This window comes from Hyperoodon ampullatus (genome assembly GCF_949752795.1).
Source record: "Hyperoodon ampullatus genome assembly, chromosome: 2".
Lineage (NCBI taxonomy): Eukaryota > Metazoa > Chordata > Mammalia > Artiodactyla > Ziphiidae > Hyperoodon > Hyperoodon ampullatus.
This window is the reverse complement of record NC_136915.1, coordinates 57,348,687-57,373,699: the sequence shown is the minus strand read 5'-3', so window position 1 is coordinate 57,373,699 and position 25,013 is coordinate 57,348,687. Positions and strand designations below refer to the sequence as shown.

General features: G+C 35.4%; 1 protein-coding gene across 1 annotated transcript in view; it reads right to left on the bottom strand.

The window, feature by feature from the left end:
- Positions 1 to 1,710: 1,710 nt before the first annotated feature.
- The window catches only part of LEPR (leptin receptor), a gene marked incomplete at both ends in the record, with an annotated part of 66,056 nt that continues 42,753 nt past the window's right edge, over positions 1,711 to 25,013 (bottom strand). The window contains 3 exons of the mRNA XM_079697290.1: positions 1,711 to 2,538; positions 22,634 to 22,709; positions 23,647 to 23,749. Coding sequence (XP_079553416.1) covers positions 1,711 to 2,538; positions 22,634 to 22,709; positions 23,647 to 23,749 — 1,007 coding nt within the window. The remainder of the gene's footprint in view (positions 2,539 to 22,633; positions 22,710 to 23,646; positions 23,750 to 25,013) is intronic.

Below are 25,013 nucleotides of genomic sequence, written 5' to 3'. Positions count from 1 at the left end.
TGAGTCCTCTACCTTTCTCTTGTAAGAGAGTCACTGGTTGAGTGTGTGAGATCCTGAGATATCTCAACAATACTTATGGCATGAAACAGCTTTATTGATTTCTAGTTGGCAAATGATCATGAAAGGTGTGAAAAAATATCTATCAATTGGGGTCTGAACAGCTCATTTCATATGGTCACAACTGGAATAGAGACAGGGGGAGGATTTTATTTATGTTAATAGTAAATCAGTGGAATCCTCTCTCAGTCTAAGTATGAAACTAGTGATGTTTAACAACTCATAGGAATATTTCTGAGGACTGAAGTATTTATTTTGATGATACCGATAATCTTGAAATTCTTACTTATTGCCATTGAGCAACTATCTCTGCAGGTTCCTTAATTTAGTTTGTTGTTCAATATGCTGTCTGGGTTTTCTTGCAGTACCAAGAACTGAAATAAACAATAAACATTAAAGTCTTTAAAGGCAAAGACAACATCTGTGTAATTCTCACTTAATTTTCATCCAGTGTTATATTTCTACTTAATAAATTTTATTTGATTACAAGTCAGTTTTTTTTAATGGATGATAATGTAAGGTATGGGTTAAAAACATAATCACTAGCATTAAAAAGATCCAAGTTTATATATGGATTCCACTAACTCTGTGACCTTGGGCAAATTACTTATTCTTCTAATCTTTAAAAGGAATGTAATAGTAGTACATGTCTCATACAATTATTTCAATAATTAATTGAGCTAAAGTATGGAAAATATTAGCACAGTTGTTGATTTATATACAGTAAGAATGCTCGGTAAGTGAGGTAAAAAACAGTGTACATGCAAGTGGGAATGGGGAAGATGATTCCAGAGTGATACACAGTAACATTTAGCAATCTAACTGTAGCAGAAAGTGAGCATTTCAACATCTTTTATAGAGAAGAGGTGAAGCAGACATTATGTTTTCATAAGGGCTTGTGTTCTCATCAAAATACTTGTTGTGGGTATCACCATTCTAACAGGTAGTTTCACTCTATGGTACAGATCTTAGATTTGATACATAAACATTTGTTTCCTGTATATCTTCACAAGTATATCCCCTAGACCAGGGCTAAATCATCTATCTGCAACATTCAGTTGAGTGCCTACCACAGAGTAAGCACTCAGGGAAAGTATGTTAAATAGAAACATCTTCAAATCACACAGTTTAGTAGCACAAAATACAAATACATTGCACACTTTTAAAATGCACAAGGATGCCTATTAGGTATAATTGTGTGTATGTGTAAATTAGTGCACAGCAAAGACAACTCAAGGTAAAATAACCACACCCTTGAAAATACAGTTACATTTCACAAGTGTTAGTGTGAAGTGTTCTTTCAGATGTGAGTGTAATTCAGATGACTAGCTCTTTCCACATGGGTTCAATGTTCAAAGAAAATAGTATTGTTGGGTTTATGGCTAGCTAGACACAAGCCACTGGAGACCTTCCCAAGGTGCTGATTAATCATTAGAAGAGTCGGTCTACACTGCTAGGCTCTTGAAGGCTTTCTCACATTTTTTGTCTATATTACTGAATGAGGACAAACAGATACCATTAGTTTTGAAACAATCATTTTCAAATTTGCCTCTGACAGTTTTCTTTTCTCTCCCCTAACCAACACTATAGTGGAATATATTACCCTTCATATGACTCATTGCATCATAAATCTGAGATGTGTCTGGAATGAAATTAGACAGTTAGGTCACACATCTTGTTTTCCACTATTTTCTGAGTCTGAGTAGAACAAGTCTGAAATTGAGGTATGTAAGATACAAAAGTCTTCTGATCAGAAGTTCCTAAATTGAAGTTATTTTCTACAAGGTGTGAGCAACTTTCCTGGAGGATTCTGATGTCGGTGAATAAACAATGGGATGGGAATGGGGACAACACTCTTGACTCATCAGTCAAAAGCACATCACTCTCTCTCTTTTTGATTGAAGTGACTCCTAAATAATAGACAGACCTTTCATCATTATTTTCTTCAGGGAAATTTCCCTCGAGTTTCAAAAGTTCATCCAATCCTCCTGAGAATGGAAGGTGTGGTGAAATTATATTGGGGTGCTGATCTGATAATATAAAAAATGCCTGGGTTTCTATCTCCCATGAGTTATTAGAGAAAGAATCCTTAGGTAGAGAATTGTTGCTAGAGAAGCATTTGCTGACTGAGCTATTTACAAGCCCTTGCTCTTCCTCAGTTTCACCTGATTTAGAGTTGCTGAGCAGGGTGGCATATTTAACAGAGGGTTGTCTCCTGCTTTCCTCCTCACAGGTTATCTCTGTGCTCTCAACCTCAGAGAAGTGAGCACTGCTGCATTGGTCACTAATACAAATAGAACCCTTTTCAAGATCCCGAGTCACCAAAAGCAGAGAGACTGTAGTTGGTGGTACCATCTCATCTTTATTTTTCCATGATGTATCAACACTGATATCTTCTGAAATAGTTTCAGGCTCCAAAAGAAGAGGACCAAATGTCACTGATTCTGTATGCTTGATAAAAAGATGCTCAAATGTTTCTGGCTAAAAGAAAAGACACATTTTAATACTCAATTGTGTTAATTTTTTTTCTTTTTGCTTCACTGTGATATCATGGAAGAAATAGAAGTGTGAAAGGTTAATACCAAAGGACATAAGTCAAGCACAAATTAACTGGTTTTGGTCTGAAATAAACAGATCAAACATCATAAGGGAGAGGCAGTATAAGATAGTGTTTAAAAGTGGGATGAGACAGACATGAGTCATTCTGTTTCTATGACCATGGATAAGTACATCAACCTCTCTGCCTTTCAGTTTCCTCATCTGTAAAATTGTGTTCAATATTTACTTCATGGTGTTGTGCAAGGAATAAATTAGATAGTGTCTGAAAGTGCTTAGCTCTCAATAAAGATTGGTTACTGTAATTAGAAAGTGCTATCTTCAGAAGAATTCTTAATATTTTATAGCAAATTACACGTCCATGAACTAAAAAATTTAACCCAAGTTTAAAAAGTAAATTGATATAAAATTGAATGAGCAAAACAACTTGTCCAAAGATAGCTAAAATAAGTACTCCATGACATAATATATGATATGAAGGTAAACTATATGTGGCCTTATCTGCCTTACATCATACTAAAAATCTGTTTATGACTATCAGAAAATAAGAACTAAGAATATCTGTTTGTTGAAAACAATGAAGGTGAAAGAGATGATCACAGACTTTTAAATTACCATTCCTTATAAATAACTTCATATAAAAATACAAACTATAGGACATGTGGAATGAAGACAAAGATGCAAAACAAATGTACATCATATTTTTTATAAGAACAGTGGTTACATCACAACAAAAAGTCCTGCCAAGCAGCTACAAGCAAGAATCTGTGCGCAAAAAAAGCTCAACTCATACAATGTAAACACGTTGAAAAAATAAATGCAAAATAAAAAATACTGTAGACACATCACATTAAAAAATTAACACAACTAAATGAAGCGCTATAGAAAATGTGCTCAATTTTTTTGTTATACATATAATTAAACTTTTGAATTTTACAATTTTTAAACTAATAGAATGAATTCAGATTTATTGCTTGAAATAACAATATAACCGACTATTCTTCACACTGGCAAATATATTCCATATAAAAACACAATTCATTTAACATAGTTTTGAACTCTTAAATGAAATATATTGGTGATTATAGCCAAAAAGGAATAAATATATGAAACACCAACTATAATGGAATAGACTTATACAGATATTAAAATACTGCATAATAACAAATACTATATTAACACAACCTTTTCTTTTATTCTATGAACATAGTATGTGAAGAGAAAACTGTTCCTGTGCCTATTTTCTTTCTGACAGAAATATATTAGATTTATAATTTCCTTCAAATATTTTCTTGCTCATTTTGTGTTTCTTAAGGTTATGACTATATATGTATTGAATTTCTTAAAATTTAAAGTAACCTAGAAATTAAGATCTCCAAATAAAGGAATGTCATGCTATCAACATGAAAACAAAAAATACAAATAGCACATAGCATACAGTCAAACTCACAGCTGTTCTTCAAATGATGTGTTTGGAATATTTCATGCCCTCTAAAACTTCGTAATTGGTAACTAATTATTATGTCAAATAACTTACATGTCTTCAAATGCATTTGATGAAAGATTTCACTAATAATTAAGAAATCACATATCCATAAATTATTAAAGTATATTTTATAAATGGGTCACAAACATTTATTAAAAGTATGTTTATTAAAAAATCATTTCAATCACCATATGCATCTAATTTTTCAAGATTTTAGAACAGTCTGGAAGCATATTGAATATGTATTCAGCTGGTAAGAATTAAAGAATATCCTTTCATATTTTCACACTTCAATTTTACATTACAATGTCTATTTAAAGTTAGTGAAAGGGGAAAGGACACATTCTTCCTGATTTGGGGGGGGGGGTTAGATTCAAATCAAACTATGAATGGAATCTAAATGTAAGTAATATATATGTAGCCTAAATCTGAGTATTATTTGGGTTCATCAAACAGAGGCTTTGGTTTATTTTGAATGTGAGCAATATACCTCACAAGTTAAATTCATAGAAATAGCAGGTGGTCTTTTTTTCAGGTAGAAAAGTCCTATGTTTGCCTTGAACTAGTTCTAAAAACTCCAGAGAGTCTCCTTTTTTGCATCACTGCCCACTTACCTGACTGCCAGAAGCTTTGGGTGGTTCAGTGCAAATAAATTAAATTTAGTAAAGAATTTCATGAGGAGGTTGAATTGGAGGCTGATGTGTTTTCTGATCTGGTCAATTTGACCTGGATATGTCAGGTCATCCTGATACAAACTGTAACTTCTATTGGCCTTTGACCAGAACAAACTGTCTTTCTTTGAACTGAAATGGAAGTTAGCACTTAAGCCATTTTTAAGGCTATTGAAAATGAAAATTCCTATATTGATCAAAGTTAGATATACATAAAAGCTATCAATATAAGACATTCAAAAGAATACCCAAATGGGTCAGTTTATAGGCTGAAGTGTCTAAAAGAATATAAAATGGAAAATTTTGGACATAAAAATATGAACTAAATATTTTGACTGCATTCTATATTTAGAGCCATTGTATTTGCAAAGCTATGTGTCAGAAGTTGCAGTTTTCACCTAGTCACAGCATAGTCTACTATATATTTGATGATGTCTAATAAATCTGTGGTAAGAGCAACAGTCATAATTCTTTAATGTTTTATGACCAAATGACAAATCAAAAGCTAGATATCATAAATATTACTTTTTAAACTTTAGATGAATTAGACTCAGACGTACACCTTGAGTCCAAATTTACCCATCTATTTTAAGTTCTACATCAACATAATCCACCATATTTTAGTTCTCAATAGTTCCACCAAAATTTTTTAGATTGTCTCCCCTTCTTCAAAATGTAAAAATCTTCTAATACTCTATAGAATGTTGGGAAGTTGGTAGATTGGGTTCATCTGTAGTGATCATGATTAGACTTCAAAGAATGTCCATTCTCTGTTCAGATAAAATAAAACAAAATAAGAAAGAAAAATAAAAAAATCACTCAGAAAGCAAAAGATAAAAGATTTCCAAAAGATGTTCTGTCAAGCATGAGTTCTGGATTATAAATTCTTGTGTTATACTACAGTAATGCATGTTTTTAGGAAAAGATAAAATTCTGACATAAGGTAGCCTCTAACATTTTCTTAATGCATGCCCGAATATCACACTCTAAGGACACTCTTAATGATCCCAGAAAAGGAAAAACTGTAGAGGAATAACAGAATAAGTAGAATGAGAGAAAAACAAAGAGCTGGAAAAATAAAAAGGAAGTAGAGGAACAGCACTATTAAAGAGTTTGGAAAAAGAAAGAGTAAAATAGTGTATCTCTGAAAACAAATATTTAAAAATTAAAAGAAAGAAGAGTTGAAATAGTGAAGAAGAATAGAATGACAGAATCATTATCATGATTTTTTTAATCTAGAAAAATGTTCTAATAAATCATCTGGTCCACATTTCTCCCTTTTTATAGACAAAGCAATCAAGCATTAAAGTTGCACAGCTAATTATAGCAGAGTGGGACCCCTGACTTTTTTTCTACTCCAACAAGCTTTCTATAATACAATGGAAGATGAAAAGATATTCCAAACACAAGTAAGGAGGAGAACATGTTGTTTTGCTTTTTCTATTTGTTGTCATAGATTTGAGCTGATTAAATTCATCCTCTCTTCTGGTTCCTTATAACCCAAGGACATATATATATAGATATTAAGAAGAACAAGAAAATAGAGAAAACTGAAGTCATATTTTAGGGATGTGAAATATATACTTCTAAGCCCAGTCATGTGCCCTTCTAGAAAGAACTTCTTACTCAAAGCTGTACCAGCTCTTCTACACTTCTGTACAGCCATTCTAGCAATTTCAGGGATGCTCTGCCTCAGATCCATGAGGATGGTGTTCTGGGAGCTTGTGGGTTGCTGAGCTTCTTATTTGGAGAGCTAGAACAGGCTGAGGAATCTAGGATGGTCTTTGAACCACAAGAAAAAAATCCATTTGTTTTTAGATTTAACACTCTTAAGTAGGGTGTTAAGTGGAGTACACTCTTCTGGAAATGGTCATAAATGTAGACAACAAAGGAGCAGGGTTAGACTCCTCCCACCTCAAATATAGATGGTTTGGATTTAGAGGAAGAAGGTAATATTTTAGGCAAAAATGCTAAGGAAAAAGGTAAAACAAAAACAAACTGGCTACAGTCTTTTAAACACTGCGAAATTTGAATTAGAAGAAAAACAAGGTTATTGACCCACTGCAATACATTTTCCTACCACAAGAATTCAACCTTTGTTTAAAATTTTTATTTTTATCCTCTCTAAAAACTTTTTAAGAGATTCTGTTTTTTTTCATTTATTTTATTGGAGTATAATTGATTTACAATGTTGTTAAAGATTCTGATTTCTCAAGTATCATGAGAAATGGTGTAGAGAAGTATTCTGGTTCAAGATGGCAGTTTGAGCATATATATTTCTCTCTTATCTCTGTAGAGACTCTGTTAGGATGAAAGTATATGAATAAATCAAATATATACCCACAACAAAGAAGATAGTCTGAGAAGGTTAAGAGGGAATGAGATTTTGAATTTCTAAAAGATGGAAAACCAAAGGAGATGAACAAAGGAAGCTGCAGACCAGAATATCTCCAGAGTGGGCTATAGCTGAAAAAAGACAGTTTGCCCTGTTGAATACAGTGAAGATGGGAGGAAGGGTGATGGGGGGCGAAAAAATGGAAGGTAAAAACACAGGAAGAAGTGAGACCTCTGGCTGAAAACTGGAAACTCTGCATATGAATGGGGATCTTCTAACTCTGCTGCACATGGAAGAGCCTTCATACTCTCCACACCCAAATTGAGGTTTTATTCTCAAAAGTAATTAAGAAATTATCTGGGAAGGAGACCTTCAAGATGGTGGAAGAGTAAGACGTGGAGATCACCTTCCTCCCCACAAATACATCAGAAATACATCTACATGTGGAACAACTCCTACAGAACACCTACTGAACGCTGGCAGAAGACCTCAGACTTCCCAATAGGCAAGAAACTCCCCCACGTACCTGGGTAGGGCAGAAGAAAAAAGAATAAACAGAGACAAAAGAATAGGGATGGGACCTGCACCTCTGGGAGGGAGCTGTGAAGGAGGAAAGGTTTCCACAGACTAGGAAGCCCCTTCGCAGGCGGAGATGGGGGGTGGCGGGGGGAAGCTTCAGAGCCACAGAGGAGAGCGCAGCAACAGGGGTGTGGAGGGCAAAACGGAGAGATTCCCGCACAGAGGATGGGTGCCGACCGGCACTCACCAGCCCGAGAGGCTTTTCTGCTCACCCGCCGGGGCGGATAGGGGACTGGAAGGTGAGGCTCGGGCTTCAGAGGTCAGATCCCAGGGAGAGGACTGGGGTTGGCTGTGTGAACACAGCCTGAAGGGGGCTAGTGCACCACAGCTAGCTGGGAGGAAGTCCAGGAAAAGTCTGGAACTGCCTAAGAGGCAAGAGACCATTGTTTCAGGGTACACAAGGAGAAGGGATTCAGAGGACCGTCTAAACAAGCTCCAGAGACGGGCTCGACCCACAGCTATCAGCACGGACCCCAGAGACGGGCATGAGACGCTAAGGCTGCTGCTGCAGCCACCAAGAAGCCTGTGTGCGAGCACAGGTCACTGCCACACCTCCCCTCTGGGGAGCCTGTGCAGCCTGCTACTGCCAGGGTCCCGTGATGCAGTCACAACTTCCCTGGTAGAAAACACGGCACACCTCAGGCTAGGGCAATGTCATGTCAGTCTCTGCTGCCGCAGGCTTGCCCCGCATTCCGTACCTCTCCCTCACCCCATCCTGAGTGAGCCAGAGCCCCTGAATCAGCTGCTCCTTTAACCCCGTCCTGTCTGAGTGAAGAACACACGCCCTCAGGTGACCTACATGCAGAGGCGAGGCCAAATCCAAAGCTGAACCCAAGGAGCTGTGTGAACAAAAAACAGAAAGAGAAATCTCTCCCCAGCCTCAGGAGTAGCGGATTAAATCTCCACAATCAACTTGATGTACCCTGCATCTGTGGAATACCTAAATAGACAATGAATCACCCCAAAATTGAGGCAGTGGATTTTGGGAGCAACTGTAGACTTGGGGTTTGCTTTCTGCATCTAATTTGTTTCTGGTTTTATATTTAACTTAGTGTAGTATTTCAAATTTATTATCATTGGTAGATTTCTTTATTGATTTCGTTGCTCTCTCCTTCCTTTTTTTTAGTATATAGTTTATACATATTTTTTCCTTTTTCTCTGTTTGTGACTCTGTATGTGTATGCTTCTTTGTGTGATTTTTGTCTGTATATCTTTGCTTTTACCATTTGTCCTAGGGTTCTGCCCGTTTTTGTTTTTGTTTTTTTAAGTATAGATTTTAGCACTTGCTATCATTGGTGGATTGGTTTTTTGGTTTGGTTGCTCTCTTCTTTTTTTTTTCTCTCTTTTTTAAATTACTTTTTAATTTTTTTTATTTTAATAATTATTTTTTATTTTAATAAATTTCTTTTCTTTTTTTCTCGCTTTTCTTCTGAGCCATGGGGCAGACAGGGTCTTGGTGCTCTGGCCGGGTGACAGGCCTGTGCCTCTGAGGTGGGAGAGCCGAGTTCAGGACATTGGTCCACCAGAGACCTCCTGGCTCAACATAATATCAAATGGCAAAAGCTCTCCCAGAGATCTCCATCTCAACATAAAGACCCAGCCCCACTCAACGACCAGCAAGCTACAGTGCTGGACACCATATGCCAAACAACTAGCAAGACAGGAACACAATCCCACCCATTAGCAGAGAGGCTGCCTAAAATCATAATAAGGTCACAGACACCCCAAAACACACCATTGGACACGGACCTGCCCACCAGAAAGACAAGATCCAGCCTCACCCACCAGAACACAGGCACTAGTCCCCTCCACCAGGAAGCCTACACAACCCACTGGGGGCAGACACCAAAAACACCAGGAACTACAAACCTGCAGCCTGCAAAAAGGAGATGCCAAACACAGTAAGTTAAGCAAAATGAGAAGACAGAGAAATACGCAGCACATGAAGGAGCAACATAAAAACCCCCCAGACCAAACAAATGTACAGGAAATAGGCAGTCTACCTGAAAAATAATTCAGAGTAATGATAGTAAAGATGAACCAAAATCTTGGAAATAGAATAGAGAAAATACAAGAAACATTTAACAAGGACCTAGAAGAATTAAAGAGCAAACAAACAATGATAAACAACACAATAAATGAAAAAATTCTCTAGAAGGAATCAATAGCAGAAAAACTGAGGAAAAAGAACGGATAAGTGACATGGAAGATAAAATAGTGGAAATAACTACTGCAGAGCAGAATAAAGAAAACAGAATGAAAAGAATTGAGGACAGCCTTAGAGACCTATGGGACAACATTAAACACACCAATATTCAAATTATAGAGGTCTCAGAAGAAGAAGAGAAAAAGAAACTGACTGAGAAAATATTTGAAGAGATTATAGTTGAAAACTTCCCTAATATGGGAAAGGAAATAGTTAATCCAGTCCAGGAAGCACAGACAGTCCCATACAGGATAAATGCAAGGAGAAACACACCAAGACACATATTAATTAAACTATCAAAAATTAAATACAAAGAAAAATATTAAAAGCAACAAGGGAAAAACAACAAATAACATACAAGGGAATCCACATAAGGCTAACAACTGAACTTTCAGCAGAAACTCTGCAAGCCAGAAGAGAGTGGCAGGACATATTTAAAGTGATGAAAGAGGGCTTCCCTGGTGGCGCAGTGGTTGAGAGTCTGCCTGCCGATGCAGGGGACACAGGTTTGTGCCCCGGTCCGGGAGGATCCCACATGCCGTGCAGCGGCTGGGCCCGTGAGCCATGGCCACCAAGCCTGCATGTCCGGAGCCTCTGCTCTGCAACGGGAGAGGGCACAACAGTGAGAGGCTCGCGTACCGCAAAAAAATATATAATAAAAAAAATTAAGTGATGAAGGGGAAAAACCTACAACCAAGATTACTCTACCCAGCAAGGATCTCATTCAGATACAGCAGAGAGATTAAAACCTTTACAGACAAGCAAAAGCTAAGAGAATTCAGCACCACCAAACCAGCTTTACAGCAAATGCTAAAGGAACTTCTCTAGGCAGGAAACACAAGAGAAGGAAAAGACCTACAAAAGCAAACCCCAAACAATTAAGAAAATGGTAATAGGAACATACATATTGATAATTACCTTAAATGTAAATGGTTAAATGCTCCCACCAAAAGACATAGACTGGCTGAATGGATACAGAAACAAGACCCATATATATGCTGTCTAAAAGAGACCCACTGCAGACCTAGGGACACATACAGACTGAAAGTGAGGGGATGGAAAAAGATATTCCATGCAAATGGAAATCAAAAGAAAGCTGGAGTAGCAGTTCTCATATCAGAAAAAATAGACTTTAAAAGAAAGACTATTACAAGAGACAAGGAAGGACTCTACATAACGCTCAAGGTGTCAATCCAAGAAGAAGATATAAAAATTGTAAATATGTATGCACCCAACATAGGAGGACCTCAATACATAAGGCAAATACTAAGAGCCATAAAAGGGGAAATCGACAGTAACACAGTCATAGTAGGGGACTTTAACACCCCACTTTCACCATGGACAGATCATCCAAAGTGAAAATAAATAAGGAAACACGAGCTTTAAATGATACATTAAACAAGATGGACTTAATTGATATTTATAGGACATTCCATCCAAAAACAACAGAATACACTTTCTTCTCAAGTGCTCATGGAACAATCTCCAGGATAGGTGATATCTTGGGTCACAAATCAAGCCTTGGTTAATTTAAGAAAATTGAAATCATATCAAGTATCTTTTCCAACCACAATGCTATAAGACTAGATATCAATTACAGGAAAAAAAATCCGTTAAAAATACAAAAACATGGAGGCTAAACAATACACTACTAAATAACCAAGAGGTCACTGAAGAAATCAAAGAGGAAATCAAAAAATACCTAGAAACAGATGACAATGAAAACAGGATGACCCAAAACCTATGAGATGCGGCAAAAACAGTTCTAACAGGGAAGTTTGTAGCAATACAATCCTACCTCAAGAAACAACAAACATCTCAAATAAACAACCTAACCTTACACCTAAGAGAAAGAAGAACAAAAAAAAACCCAAAGTTAGCAGAAGGAAAGAAATCATTAAGATCAGATCTGAAATAAATGAAAAAGAAATGAAGGAAACGATAGAAAAGATCAATGAAACTAAAAGCTGGTTCTTTGAGAAGATAAACAAAATTGATAAATCATTAGCCAGACACATCAAGGGAAAAAGGGAGAAGACTCAAATCAACAGAATTAGAAATGAAAAAGGAGAAATAACAACCAACACTGCAGAAACACAAAGAAGGATTATGAGAGATTACTACAAGCAACTATATGCCAAAAAAATGGACAACCTGTAAGAACTGGACAAATTCTTAGAAAAGCACAACCTTCTGAGACTGAATCAGGAAGAAATAGAAAACATAAACAGACCAATCACAAGCACTGAAATTGAAACTGTGATTAAAAATCTTCCCAAAACAAAAGCCCAGAACCAGATGGCTTCACAGGCAAATTCTATCAAACATTTAGAGAAGAGCTAATGTTAATTCTTCTCAAACTCTTCCAAAATATAGCAGAGGGAGGAACACCCCCAAACTCATTCTATGAGGCACCATCACCCTGATACCAAAAAAAGACAAAGATGTCAAAAAGAAAGAAAACTACAGGCCAATATCACTGATGAACATAGATGCAAAATCCTCAACAAAATACTAGTAAAGAGAATCCAACAGCACATTAAAAGGATCCTACAACATGATCAAGTGGGGTTTATCCCAGGAATGTAAGGATTCGACAATATACGCAAATCAATCAATGTGATAAACCATATTAACAAATTGAAGGAGAAAAACCATATGATCATCTCAATAGAGGCAGAACAGCTTTTGGCAAAATTCAACACCCATTTATGATAAAAACTCTCCAGAAAGTAGGCATACAGGGAACTTACCTCAACATAATAAAGGCCATATATGACAAACCCACAGCCAACATTGTTCTCAATGGTGAGAAACTGAAAACATTTCCTCTAAGATCAGGAACAAGACAAGGTTGTCCACTCTCAGCACTATTATTCAACATATTTTTGGAAGCTTTAGCTACAGCAATCAGAGAAGAAAAAGAAGTAAAAGGAATCCAAATCAGAAAAGAAGAAGTAAGACAGTCACTGTTTGCAGATGACATGATACTATACATAGAGAATCCTAAAGATGCTACCAGAAAACTACTAGAGCTAATCAATGCATTTGGTAAAGTAGCAGGATACAAAATTAATGCACAGAAATCTCTTGCATTCCTATACACTAATGATGAAAAATCTGAAGGAGAAATTAAGGAAACACTCCCATTTACCATTTCAACAAAAAGAATAAAATACCTAGGAATAAACTTACCTAAGGAGACAAAAGACCTGTATGCAGAAAACTATAAGACACTGATGAAAGAAATTAAAGATGATACCAACAGATGGAGAGATATATCATGTGCTTGGATTGGAAGAATCAACATTGTGAAAATGACTATACTACCCAAAGCAGTCTAAAGATTCAATGCAATCCCTATCAAACTACCAATGGCATTTATCAATGAACTAGAACAAAAAAATTTCACAATTTGTTTGAAAACACAAAAGACCCTGAATAGCCAAAGCAATCTTGAGAAAGAAAAATGGAGCTGGAGGAATCAGGCTCCTGGACTTCAGACTATACTACAAAGCTACACTAATCAAGACAGTATGGTACTGGCACAAAAACAGAAATACAGATTAATGGAACAGGATAGAAAGCTCAGAGATAAACCCATGCACATATGGTCACCTTATTTTTGATAAAGGAGACAAGAATATACAATGGAGAAAAGACAGCCTCTTCTATAAGTGGTGCTGGGAAAACTGGACAGCTACATTTAAAAGAATGAAATTAGAACACTCCCTAACACCGTACACAAAAATAAACACAAAATGGATTGAAGACCTAAATATAAGGCCAGACACTATCAAACTCTTAGCGGAAACACATAGGCAGAACACTCTATGACATAAATCACAGCAAGAACCTTTTTGACCCACCTCCTAGAGAAATGGAAATAAAAACAAAAATAAACACATGAGACCTAATGAAACTTAAAAGCTTTTGTACAGCAAAGGAAACGATAAACAAGACGAAAAGACAACCCTCAGAATGGGAGAAAATATTTGCAAGTGAAGCAACTGACAAATGATTAATCTCCAAAATTTACAAGCAGCCCATGCAGCTCAATATCAAAAAAACACACAACCCAATCCAAAAATGGGCAGAAGACCTAAATAGACATTTCTCCAAAGAAGATATACAGAAACCCAACAAACACATGAAAGAATGCTCAACATCACTAATCATGAGAGAAATGCAAATCAAAACTGCCATGAGGTATCACCTCACACCAGTCAGAATGGCCAACATCAAAAAATCTACAAACAATAAATGCTGGAGAGGGTTTGGAGAAAAGGGAACCCTCCTGCACTGTTGGTGTGAATGTAAATTGGTATAGCCACTATGGAGAACAGTATGGAGGTTCCTTAAAAAACTACAAATAGAACTACCATACGAACCAGCAATTCCACTACTGGGCATATACCCTGAGAAAACCATAATTCAAAAAGTGTTATGTACCACAATGTTCATTGCAGCTCTATTCACAATAGCCAGGACATGGAAGCAACCTAAGTATCCATTGACAGATGAATGGATAAAGAAGATGTGGCACATATATACAATGGAATATTACTCAGCCATAAAAAGAAACAAAACTGAGTTATTTGTATTGAAGTGGATGGGCCTAGAGTCTGTCATATACAGTGAAGTAAGTCAGAAAGAGAGAAACAAATACCGTATGCTAACACATATATATGGAATGTAAAAAAAAAAAAATAAGGTTCTGAAAAACCTAGGGGCAGGACAGGAATAAAGACGCAGATGTAGAGAATGGACTTGAGGACACAGGGAGGGGGAAGGATAAGCTGGGACGAAGTCAGAGATTGGCATGGACATATGTACACTACAAAATGTAAAATAGACAGCTAGTGGGAGGCGGCCGCATGGCACAGGGAGATCAGCTCGGTGCTTTGTGACTGCCTGGAGGGGTGGGATAGGGAGCATTTTGGGGAGACACAGGAAGGGGGAGATATGGGGATGTGTGTGTATGTATAGCTGATTCACTTTGTTGTAAGGCAGAAACTAGAACACCATTTTAAAGCAATTATACTCCAATTAAGATGTTAAATAAATAAATACAAAAAAAAAAAAAGCAAATTATCTGGGGAGGAATCTAGTAGCTGTGAGGTACTGGTGTCTATGACCATATCTCTCCTCATCTAGCCAGAGCCCTGTCCACCCACGTAGGCCAACAATCCCTGCTTATGTGCATTATGCTCTCCCAGTCAGCCTTTCTATTATTTCATTCTTAAACATGAAAGAAAAACAAAGGGTCTCTAGATATATGGGGAAATTGTGAGATTAAAAAAAATAAAGTCAAGATAAATAGGAGGAGAACAGGATCCTAGCAGAAACAGAGAATTCAGGGAATAGAAGAAAATAGAATTTCTAAAACAAACAATGATCCTCTAAATTGGTATTTCTAGTAAGACTTAAGAAAATATTTCATGCATAAAACCAGGACAGAATACAATGAAAATGAATACTTGGAAATTTAAAAATATAAATAGCAAATAAATGTCTAATAGAAGCACTGAGGAAAACAGGGTACGGCAAGGTCTCAAACATAAAACAAACATATTAGAGAAGTGATAAGAAATATAGAAGATCTTTGCAGAGGGTTCAACATCCATGTAATACAGATTCTAGAAAGAGATCCAAAAAAATAAGAGGAGAGGAAGTTATCAAAGAAATAATATAATTGCTTAGAGTTGCCAGGAGACATGGAATCAAAAGTGTCTTCAAATGAGGACAAAGTTACATGAAAAAGAACCCCCTTAAATAGATTTAGACCTATCTCTAAAATTTTAGAACATCAATAATGGGGAGGATATTTTAAAAGTCAGAAATCTGCAAGTAACCAGTGAGGAGTAAAAATCAGAATGGCATCTGACTTCTCAGAAGTGATACTGATGCTAGATGATAAGGCAGGAATTGTCTCAAAGTTTTATTGGAAAGGCTCGTCGACCTGGAAATTGATATTCCACCAAACTGTCAAGCGAGGAAGGCACAATAAAAAGAATTTCAGGCATGCACAGACTCCGACTTACACAATATTTCCTGGCAGGTCATATAAGGAATTAGTTCATTAATAAGGAGGAAGGGAAAAATATCTAGAAAACAGTATCCGTTAGAAACCAGTTAAGGGAAAATTCAGAGTGATGGCTTGCAGCAATTTTAGAAAAGGCCTAATCCAGATTGCAGTAGGAGGATAAAGGGTTTCCTGGACAGGGTGCTCTGGGAACAGGTCTCAGTGAAGAAGCTTATATAATAGCAGCACACAGAAGGTTTAAAAAAAACATTTTTTTAAGAAGCAATTAGAAACTCCAGAAAAAGCAAAACAAACACAAAACAAAACATAAAAACTAAAAATGAAGCCAAGTAAAATTTAGCACAATTTAAATCAACAGGGTAGAATGTTTCTAAAATTTTTTTGAAAAACATTCTCCTGTGACCTGTCTCCTGGAACCACCAAAAACTGTGGTAATATAATCACATATTACTTGCTTCTGCAAGGAACAATATTTACATCTCATAACAATGCAAATGCAGTTTATTGGGTTTTTTAATTTTTTTAAATGAACCCATAGACAAACTATAGCACAGAACATATTATCAACCCTGACTTAAGTAAAAGTGTAAAGTTACAGTTGACAGAGATTGGGAAGTGGAAGGAGAAATGGAGGGAAGGGTAAGAGTGCTAATGTCTTTATTTTATTAAAAAGAAAAAATGGGGGAAGGGGAGCTCCAAGAAACAGTCTCTATTTCGTTGATCAAGAAATGGAGTTTAAGAAGATTCTTCTGAGGTTGCAGAGTGATTACTGAAGGAACTGAAAAAAGTGACAAACTATATATGGTAGGAGCATGGGGAAAGAAGGGGAGAAAAAGTATGTGTATAAGTAAATCCTCATTATAGCCAGAAATTAGTAAATAATGTCTACATTTCATAATGCCATAAGCATATTATTTTTAAAATATAAAGGTGACCTGCCAGAAAAATTAAAAGCAAACCAGTTTAAAGTAATGGCACTTGGGAAGCAAAACTAAAGGTAGAGAAGGGTGCAGAAGAGACTATACTGTCCAATAAATGTTTTTCCATACTATTTCACTATTAAACCATGCACACTAGGCATACCGTAATGCAAAATTATTTTTTTAAAATAATGGGACATATCAAGGCATATACTCCCAGAGAACAAAGAACATATACAACCATGTGTCCTGTAGCATTGTTTGTAATAAATAGAAATAGATAGAAAAGTTTTCTATCTATCAGCAGGGGAATGGATATACGAATTGTGGTATGTATTCATAGGATGAAATATTATGGATCAAATGATTAAACTAAATGAAATATATCAACATGAAGATATCTCGAAAAGAATGCTGAGAAAATAATAATTTTTGAATGATATGGGAGATGTATTAACAATAACCAAATGCATTATTGTTCATTGGTCATGGATACATACATGCAGGTGTAAGAAAAAAGGTGTTGTATAAAAGCATGAACTAGACAAATACATGCTATATTCTTGAAAGTGGGTGCCCTAGGAAGGGAAGGAGAGACCAAAACTAGTAAGGGCAACAAGGAGGACAAACTTTATCTATAATTTTTATTAATAAAAATATATGAGGCAAATATGAGAAAATTTTAAGATATTGTGTTAGTACACAGACGTTTTTATATTACTCCATTTTATGTACTTATATTGTCTTAAAATAATTTTAAAGGGTAAAAGGAAATGGAACATACAAAAGAAAGAAACTCAAGGGGAAATTATGTTAGAGAATTTTCATCACATATGGTATCATCCTATACTGACGTTGTTTTAAACAAATGTGGGGTTTTTGGGAAATACCTCAGAATACTGGCTTTTTTCATCTTTGATTTGAGTACTTACAGGTTTAGTATGGATTTTGATTTACTATAAAGGGAAGGAGAATGACAGCTTAAAAAGTGGAAGAAATTAATTAATTTTAGGGGACATTTTAGAAAGCAGGTTTATTGTCTAGAAATTACAGGTATAGATAAAAATCAATGTTCAAAAAGATCTGAATTTGAAGAACAAATTAAGGGAAATAGTTTATACAAAAATTATTACCTCCTTTTAAACAATACTGTATTTGAATTGTTTTTAAAAACAATGGGCTCCCATATTCTGTTTGCTTTGCAATGCGTTGTGGGTTTTTTGTTTGTTTCCTTTTGTTTTAGAATTGGAAATCTCAAATTTTGCTTATCCATTTCATCATTTGATGGATATTTGGGTTGTTTCCATGTTTTGACCATTATGAACACTGTTGCTATGAACATTCATATACAAGCTTCTGTGTAGATATATGACTTCATTTCTATTGGATATATACCTCGCAGTGGATTGTTGGGTCATATGGTAATTCTATGTTTAACTGTTGGAGAACTGTCAGACTATTTTCCAAAAGCGCTGCACCATTTTCACATTCCCATCAGCAGTGTAGGAGAGTTACAATTTCTCCACATTCTCACCAACGCTTATTATCTGTCGTTTTTATTATAGCCATCCTAGTTAGTGTAAAGTGCTATCTTGTGTTTTTGGTTTGCATTCCCCTAATCGCTAATGATGTTGAGCGTATATATATTCACTTGTGCTTATGGCTATTGGTACATCTTCTTTGCAGAAATGTCTATTCAGCTCCTTTGCCAATTTTTTTGCTTGTTGATATGCATAACATAAAATTTACCATTTCAACTATTTTTAAGTGTATAATTTAGGGGCATTAAGTACATTAAGCAATACATTGTTAATATGGAATTGATGGCTAGGGTATCAATGTGAGTCCGATGGACCTGAGTTTAACCAAGATTTTCACACCTACAGGCTGGATGATCAAGACAAGCTACTGAACCACTCTGTGCCTCAGTTTTGTCATCAGAAAATATAAGGCTATTAGGTCTACGAGAGAATTAAATAAAATAATATGAATATGAAAGTATGGAGCAGATAGTAAATTTGTCTTGTCCTCTTTAGAAATATAATGTGAATTATACTATATTACTTTTCCCTAAAAAATATATTTTAGTTATTTAGGAGATTAAAGTAGAAGATGAAATTTTAAGAAGTTATTGAATTTTAGAAGATTAGATTTTTATCATTAGTAAAACTTTTGAAATTATATTCTTCTTTACTCTTCAAATATTCCTGATATATTCCAAAAACTGATTTATTCCTAATTGTGTACCTGTTAAACCCTAGTAATAAACTAAGCATCTTGAGGGCTAGTTATGCTTAAAGAATATCTTAACAAGACCATGAAGGCTAACACTGGCAAAAGTAAAAAAAAAAAAAAAAAAAAATCAGTCTTACAAATAAGGACATTCACACCTACTGTACTTAAAAAATTCTTCACACTTCCTCAGTTTACCAGAACCTGGGGAAATGTGATGATATTTCCATCTATTGTATATGTCTGCCAGATGATCTGCTGTGGCATTACACTCCTCCTCAGGGAGCTCAGCGGGGTAGCGCATAGGCTAAAAACAGTCACTGACTGAACCTACATCCACCAAGTGGTTCCTTTGTGTCGGGCATTTTCTGGAAAAGGGAAAAGCCATTTGGTGCAGGTTCAAACTGCATTTTGCTGAGGTGGGCCTAATCATTTCCCTGCCCTGGTAAACACTTAGAAACCATTTTCCTGGTGGTTCATAGAGGAGATTTCAGAGCTTAACATATTGAAGACAGAGTGTTTTAGCTTCTCTGAAAGAGAAAGTAAGATTGTAATAATGCAGTAATAATGCAGTTATTATAACAGTAATAATGCAGTTATTCCCTGCATTTATATGTACTGACATGGTGAAGCTTTTAAGTTTTTATTTAGATAGGTATTTAGATTTTTTAGACAAAACTCCTCTCACATTAAAAGAAGAAAAAAACCCAATATTTAAGAAAAATCATCTCCTCCTTACTCTTTGTCTTTTAATCTCCCTGCTTTCAGCTTGCAAATGTGCTAAGGTACTTCCTACCACAGGGCTTTGTATTCACCAGCGGACTTGCTGGGCTCTACCCTCCACCACAAATCCTAGTTAATGACTGCTCATCTTCCAGATCTCAGCTCACCCCCATCCCACACACGACACTCAGCACACTGGGCCCTTTCTTTCACAACACATAGTTTATCATTATTAGTGTCTGTAATATTATCATAATATATGTTACATATAACATATATAATGTATATTATTTGTTATTTCAGTTATAAATTGATTAATGCTTATCTTCCCCATCAACTGCACGCTCCAAGAGTTCCTGTTTTCTGACCATTTTAACCCTAAGGCCTAGCATAGTGACTGGCATAGGATAACTATTCAATAAATACCTCTTGAATGAATGGATGGAATGAATTAATGAATTTTAAAATAAATAAACCATTTTAGAGAGAGAAAAGAAAAGTTCTTTCTATTCTGCTTTTAACCAAGTCACTCCTCTATGACCTCACTGTCTTACTGCCTAGATGGTAAGGAGAATCTCTTACAAATTGTTTTCCCAGAGCCTAGCAACATCCTAGACTTACATGTAAATACTTATTTTCATTTTGTGCTTGCTGAATGAATGACAAACAAATACATATGGCTGAAATATCACTATCACTACAATAAACATCACTGTAAGAATTCATAACGGAAGAGAAAGAAGAGGAATAAATGCTTTACTAATTGAAAAAACCATCAGCTCTGCTTTAATGAAAGGAGACTCCGTGTCTTACAGTGAGTAAGGGCATAGCTGAGAAGTGTATGGGTGTGGGGCTGGTTAGATTCAGGCTAAGTTAAGTTTCTATAACAAGAATGACCATAGGTAAAACTACACTGCTACCATGTTTGAAGATATGGCACTGTCTCTTCCGCTGAAAGATTACAATTTAAATGTCTGCATTATTTTGCCCACATTATTACATATCTGTTCACTCATTCATTCATCAGTAAACTGTAGAGCAGTGTTTTCTAACTGCAAATCATATCCGTTAGTATGTGAATGAATGTAGAGGGTTGTAACCAGTATTTTTGAAATGAAACAGAATTTTGAAAACAGAGGGCGGTGCAAATAGTAAAACTGTTTTGAGCATCTTTTGTTTCAGTTTTGCATATTATCTACATCTACTCATTTACTAGGTTGCAAGGTAAAGCATTTTTCTCACTGTGGATCATAGTCAAAAAAAAACAAAAAATCGAAAGCCAGAGAGAACACTTACTAATACAACAGGCTCCAAAGTCAGACAAATTAGAAAACTAAGCCAGACTCTAAAACAAGTTACTTAACCATTATAAGCTTTAGGTTTTTTCTTCTATAAAATGGAGATTATAATACTTATCCCACAGGGTAACTGAAAGAATAACATAAAACATGTAAATATGTAAAATAATGATAACTAATATTTGTTGAGACAATACTATGTTAGAAGTACTATCTTCTTTAGTCCCCCAAACAACCCAATGAGGTAAGTTCTATTAAACCTCATTTTACAGGAGAGGAAACAGAGATACTGAGAATTGAAGTAAAAAAATCTTAATGAGTGTAAGAATATGTATCTCAGTGACTTGCACATAAATAAATGGACATTATTATAAGATATCAGCAAGTCATTAATAAATCCTGACCCTAGTACTTTGCCTTTAGCAGGAGAAGCTCAACAATAGTTGTGATTGGTAAAACACAGCCCTTGAACTCAGAACACTCTTCACAATAAAAAATAAAATGCTCCAGGAACTTAAAGGGGGCAGAAATTCTTCTGAACTACATTTGTTCACAAAAGGCTTGGGGAAAGAAGAGCTTAGAGCAAGGTCTTCATTGACGTGGAAGGGTCTGTAGAGGTGAGGAGAATAGTATAGGCATGACTAAGGCTCACGGACAGAAACAATGACATCTGTAGGTTGATAACAGATTGTAGAGAGAAGTCATTGAGTACTTGATCTTGTAACTAAAAGAAAACCACTGAAGACTTGTAACAGTGACTAATGATGACACAATTATTGAGACTGCATAATAACCTCCATATGATTATTGTTCAAAACAGCATGAAGATATTTTGCCATTAAAATTGAATTCTATTTTCCCAATTTTAAGGATGGAAAACCAACCTTGCTTCAAGGGAAATTATGGGAATTAATGATACTTTTGTTAAACTCTAGAGTTTTCTGAGAAATTCTATTATAAAGTGCAAATTATTTGATTAGAGTTGACTGTCTCATAAAGTAGCTTGAAAGGAACTATCTTCATAAATGTAAGTTTTATTATGATAATTGCATTTTTCAGATTGCAGTATTTGAGGAAAGGATTATTTATATAGCTTTTAATTGATTTAAGTAATTATGGAGATAATTACAAGGGTTAAAAAATATTGATTCCAGCCTTTTCCTAAGGACAATCAATTTATACCAAAAAAGTATATACAAATATTTGTTCTCCACCAGATTTGACTCTAATATTCTAATATTTATTTTATTATATACTGTGACACAGAAGAAAGATATGTATTTGTTAACTCAGATGATAAACTACCTATTGAATTTTTTTGTCCTGGTTTCAAATCCCTGCATCTTGCTATTCTTGAAAATAACAGATTAAATAGACTCATATTAAGATGAATTGAATAAAATAAGATTTAAACCTTATCCTTAGAATGTTTTAAACCTTAAAAATGTTTGAAGCTCTAGAAGGCATATAGCATCTAAAATGTGCTCTTATATATTCTGGGGTTTAAAAAACTGAAAAAGGGACCTTCTGAAAATTAAGTCCTTGTGCCCAGGAACAATTCTTGGGGTTTGGAACATCTTCCCAAAACAGCTTTTTCATCCTACAAAAGATAAACAAGGCATTATAAGTAAAGAAAAACATTCACATTGAAAATGTTAACAGTTAATAAATGTACAAACTAGAAATTTATCTACCAGACTGGTTATGCCTCAGTAGGATCAGATTCACTTTCACATGCTCTACCATGAAGATCTCTACCAACTTTCTGTCTAGACCAAAGTTAATGATCACTATAATAAACATAGCCAACTCTTACTGAAAACTGTTTGCCAGGCACTGTGCTAAATGCTTTGCACAGGTTTTTCTCAGAGAAAATTAAATATTAAATATGGCCATCAATTGAGTTTCAGACACAATTCTACTGGATGTGGCCCAATCAGCTCACTTGACTGAAAGGTAAATTCAGATTGTAAAATCACTTTTCCCTCTTCACTGCTAGAAGACAAAATTTTCTGTAGAGATTTGGCATGTGTGAAATAACCTCAATGGTCCGGACCTCTCAGCACAGAGTAATGGGGCACCCGAAGAACCATCCAAGAAATTCAAGGCCATTTGCCAAACCAAACAGAATGGAGCCACTCAGCGCTGACGTTTAAAAAGCAGAATGCCTACTGACCGTAAGTGAACTGACGGCTTCAGATAAATCTTCACCACTAAAAGTTCTCAACCTTGATTGTACAACTCTGAAAGCTATTCTTCTCATCTCTAAGAACATACTGTCTAGGATTTCCTATTATAAGCTTGTTATTTCATGAATGTATATACAGTAAAAAAAAAACACAAAATCTAATTTCTTCCCTGAGGCTTATGTGTACTAGCAAAATGGAGTGTGGTTTCCTGAAATCAGGCTTTTTCTTTTTATGCCATCTCATTGTCATCAAATATATAAAAAAATATTTAGAACACTTTAGTGTTTCTGATTTGGATTTAAAATCAAGGTTTAAATATGTTCAAGATTTTAACACCAAGTACAATACCTTTGGTGTGATATTAACAAGGTTCCAAGCAATAAGATGGAAGAGGAAATAATTATTGGCACAATTACATATAGACCTGCATCATGCTGGTGTTTTTCATCATCTGAAAAAGAAAAAAATTCACACAACACTGAAGCTTGAGGAAATAACACCTTTCTGGATCAGAAATTATAATAGACTTTTTTTCTGATTTCAACGTAAATCTGAATGACCTTTAAAGATATAAAAATCAGAAAGAGGAAGATAGAAGTATAGCTTTGACCACATTAATAAAATTATTATTTTGGTCAGAATTATGCTTCTTGTAATTTAGCAAAACATTTTTTCAAAAGTATTTATTTGCCAGCTCTCTCCATCTGGTCATTTTTAGGTTATATGAGTCCAAGTGTCAATAAAAGTTGTTATGATGACTCTTTGTTTCAGCATCTGCTTTTAGAGAAGGCAACCTACAACACCCACCAACCTCTACCTTGCTCACTCCAGACACATTGACCTCCTTACTGTTTCTTGAACCACAAAGCATGCTCACTCTTCAGGGCCTTTGCACTTGCTATCCCCTTGCAGAAAGCCCCTTGCAGGGCTTTACCCAAATATCACCTTCACAGAGAAAAAGACCATTTTTGGCCATCCTTACTAAAGCACCACATTTTAACTCTATCCCTTCATTTTATTTTGCTTCATGCACTTATTTCTATCTGACATTATATTATACATGGTTTGTTTATTATCTGTCATTCTTATTAGAGTACTGGAGTTTAAGCTCCATTTAGGGCACAGACTTATGTTTACTGTTCAATCCCCAGTGCTTAGAACAGTGTTCAGTGTGTATTTGTTGAACAATACATGAATGAAGCTTTATAATTATTTTAATTCTAAAACCAGGTGAAATGTTTCTCTCTTGAAATTTCATTATTGGGTTGCTTGGATTTGAAGACAATCTGAAAAGTAATAGCAAAATCAAAATCTTCCCACTTCAAGTACAGTAAGGTGAATCAGAAATATAAGACACCCTGTGGACTTTTTTCTATAATTATTGCTACAGTTTTATTTTTAGAAAAAGATTTCCTTTAGAAGATGATTAAAATTTAAAAACTCATAAATATGAGTCAAAACATATTGTTTGGGGTAGGCATATTTATATTAATTGTACAGAAAATTAATATTTTTCCAATTAATCTTTATGATGATGTATTTTATTGTATAGCTGGATACTTCCCTTTATTTTTTTTCCATCAACTTTTAGACTGAAGTTTTTACTTACCAATACAAGAATACAATACCACGCCTGATTATTCTTCTTACCACCACCATGGAACCATGTACCCTTACTGCAGTCACCCATGAGGCATCTACGTAAGGCTCTGGGC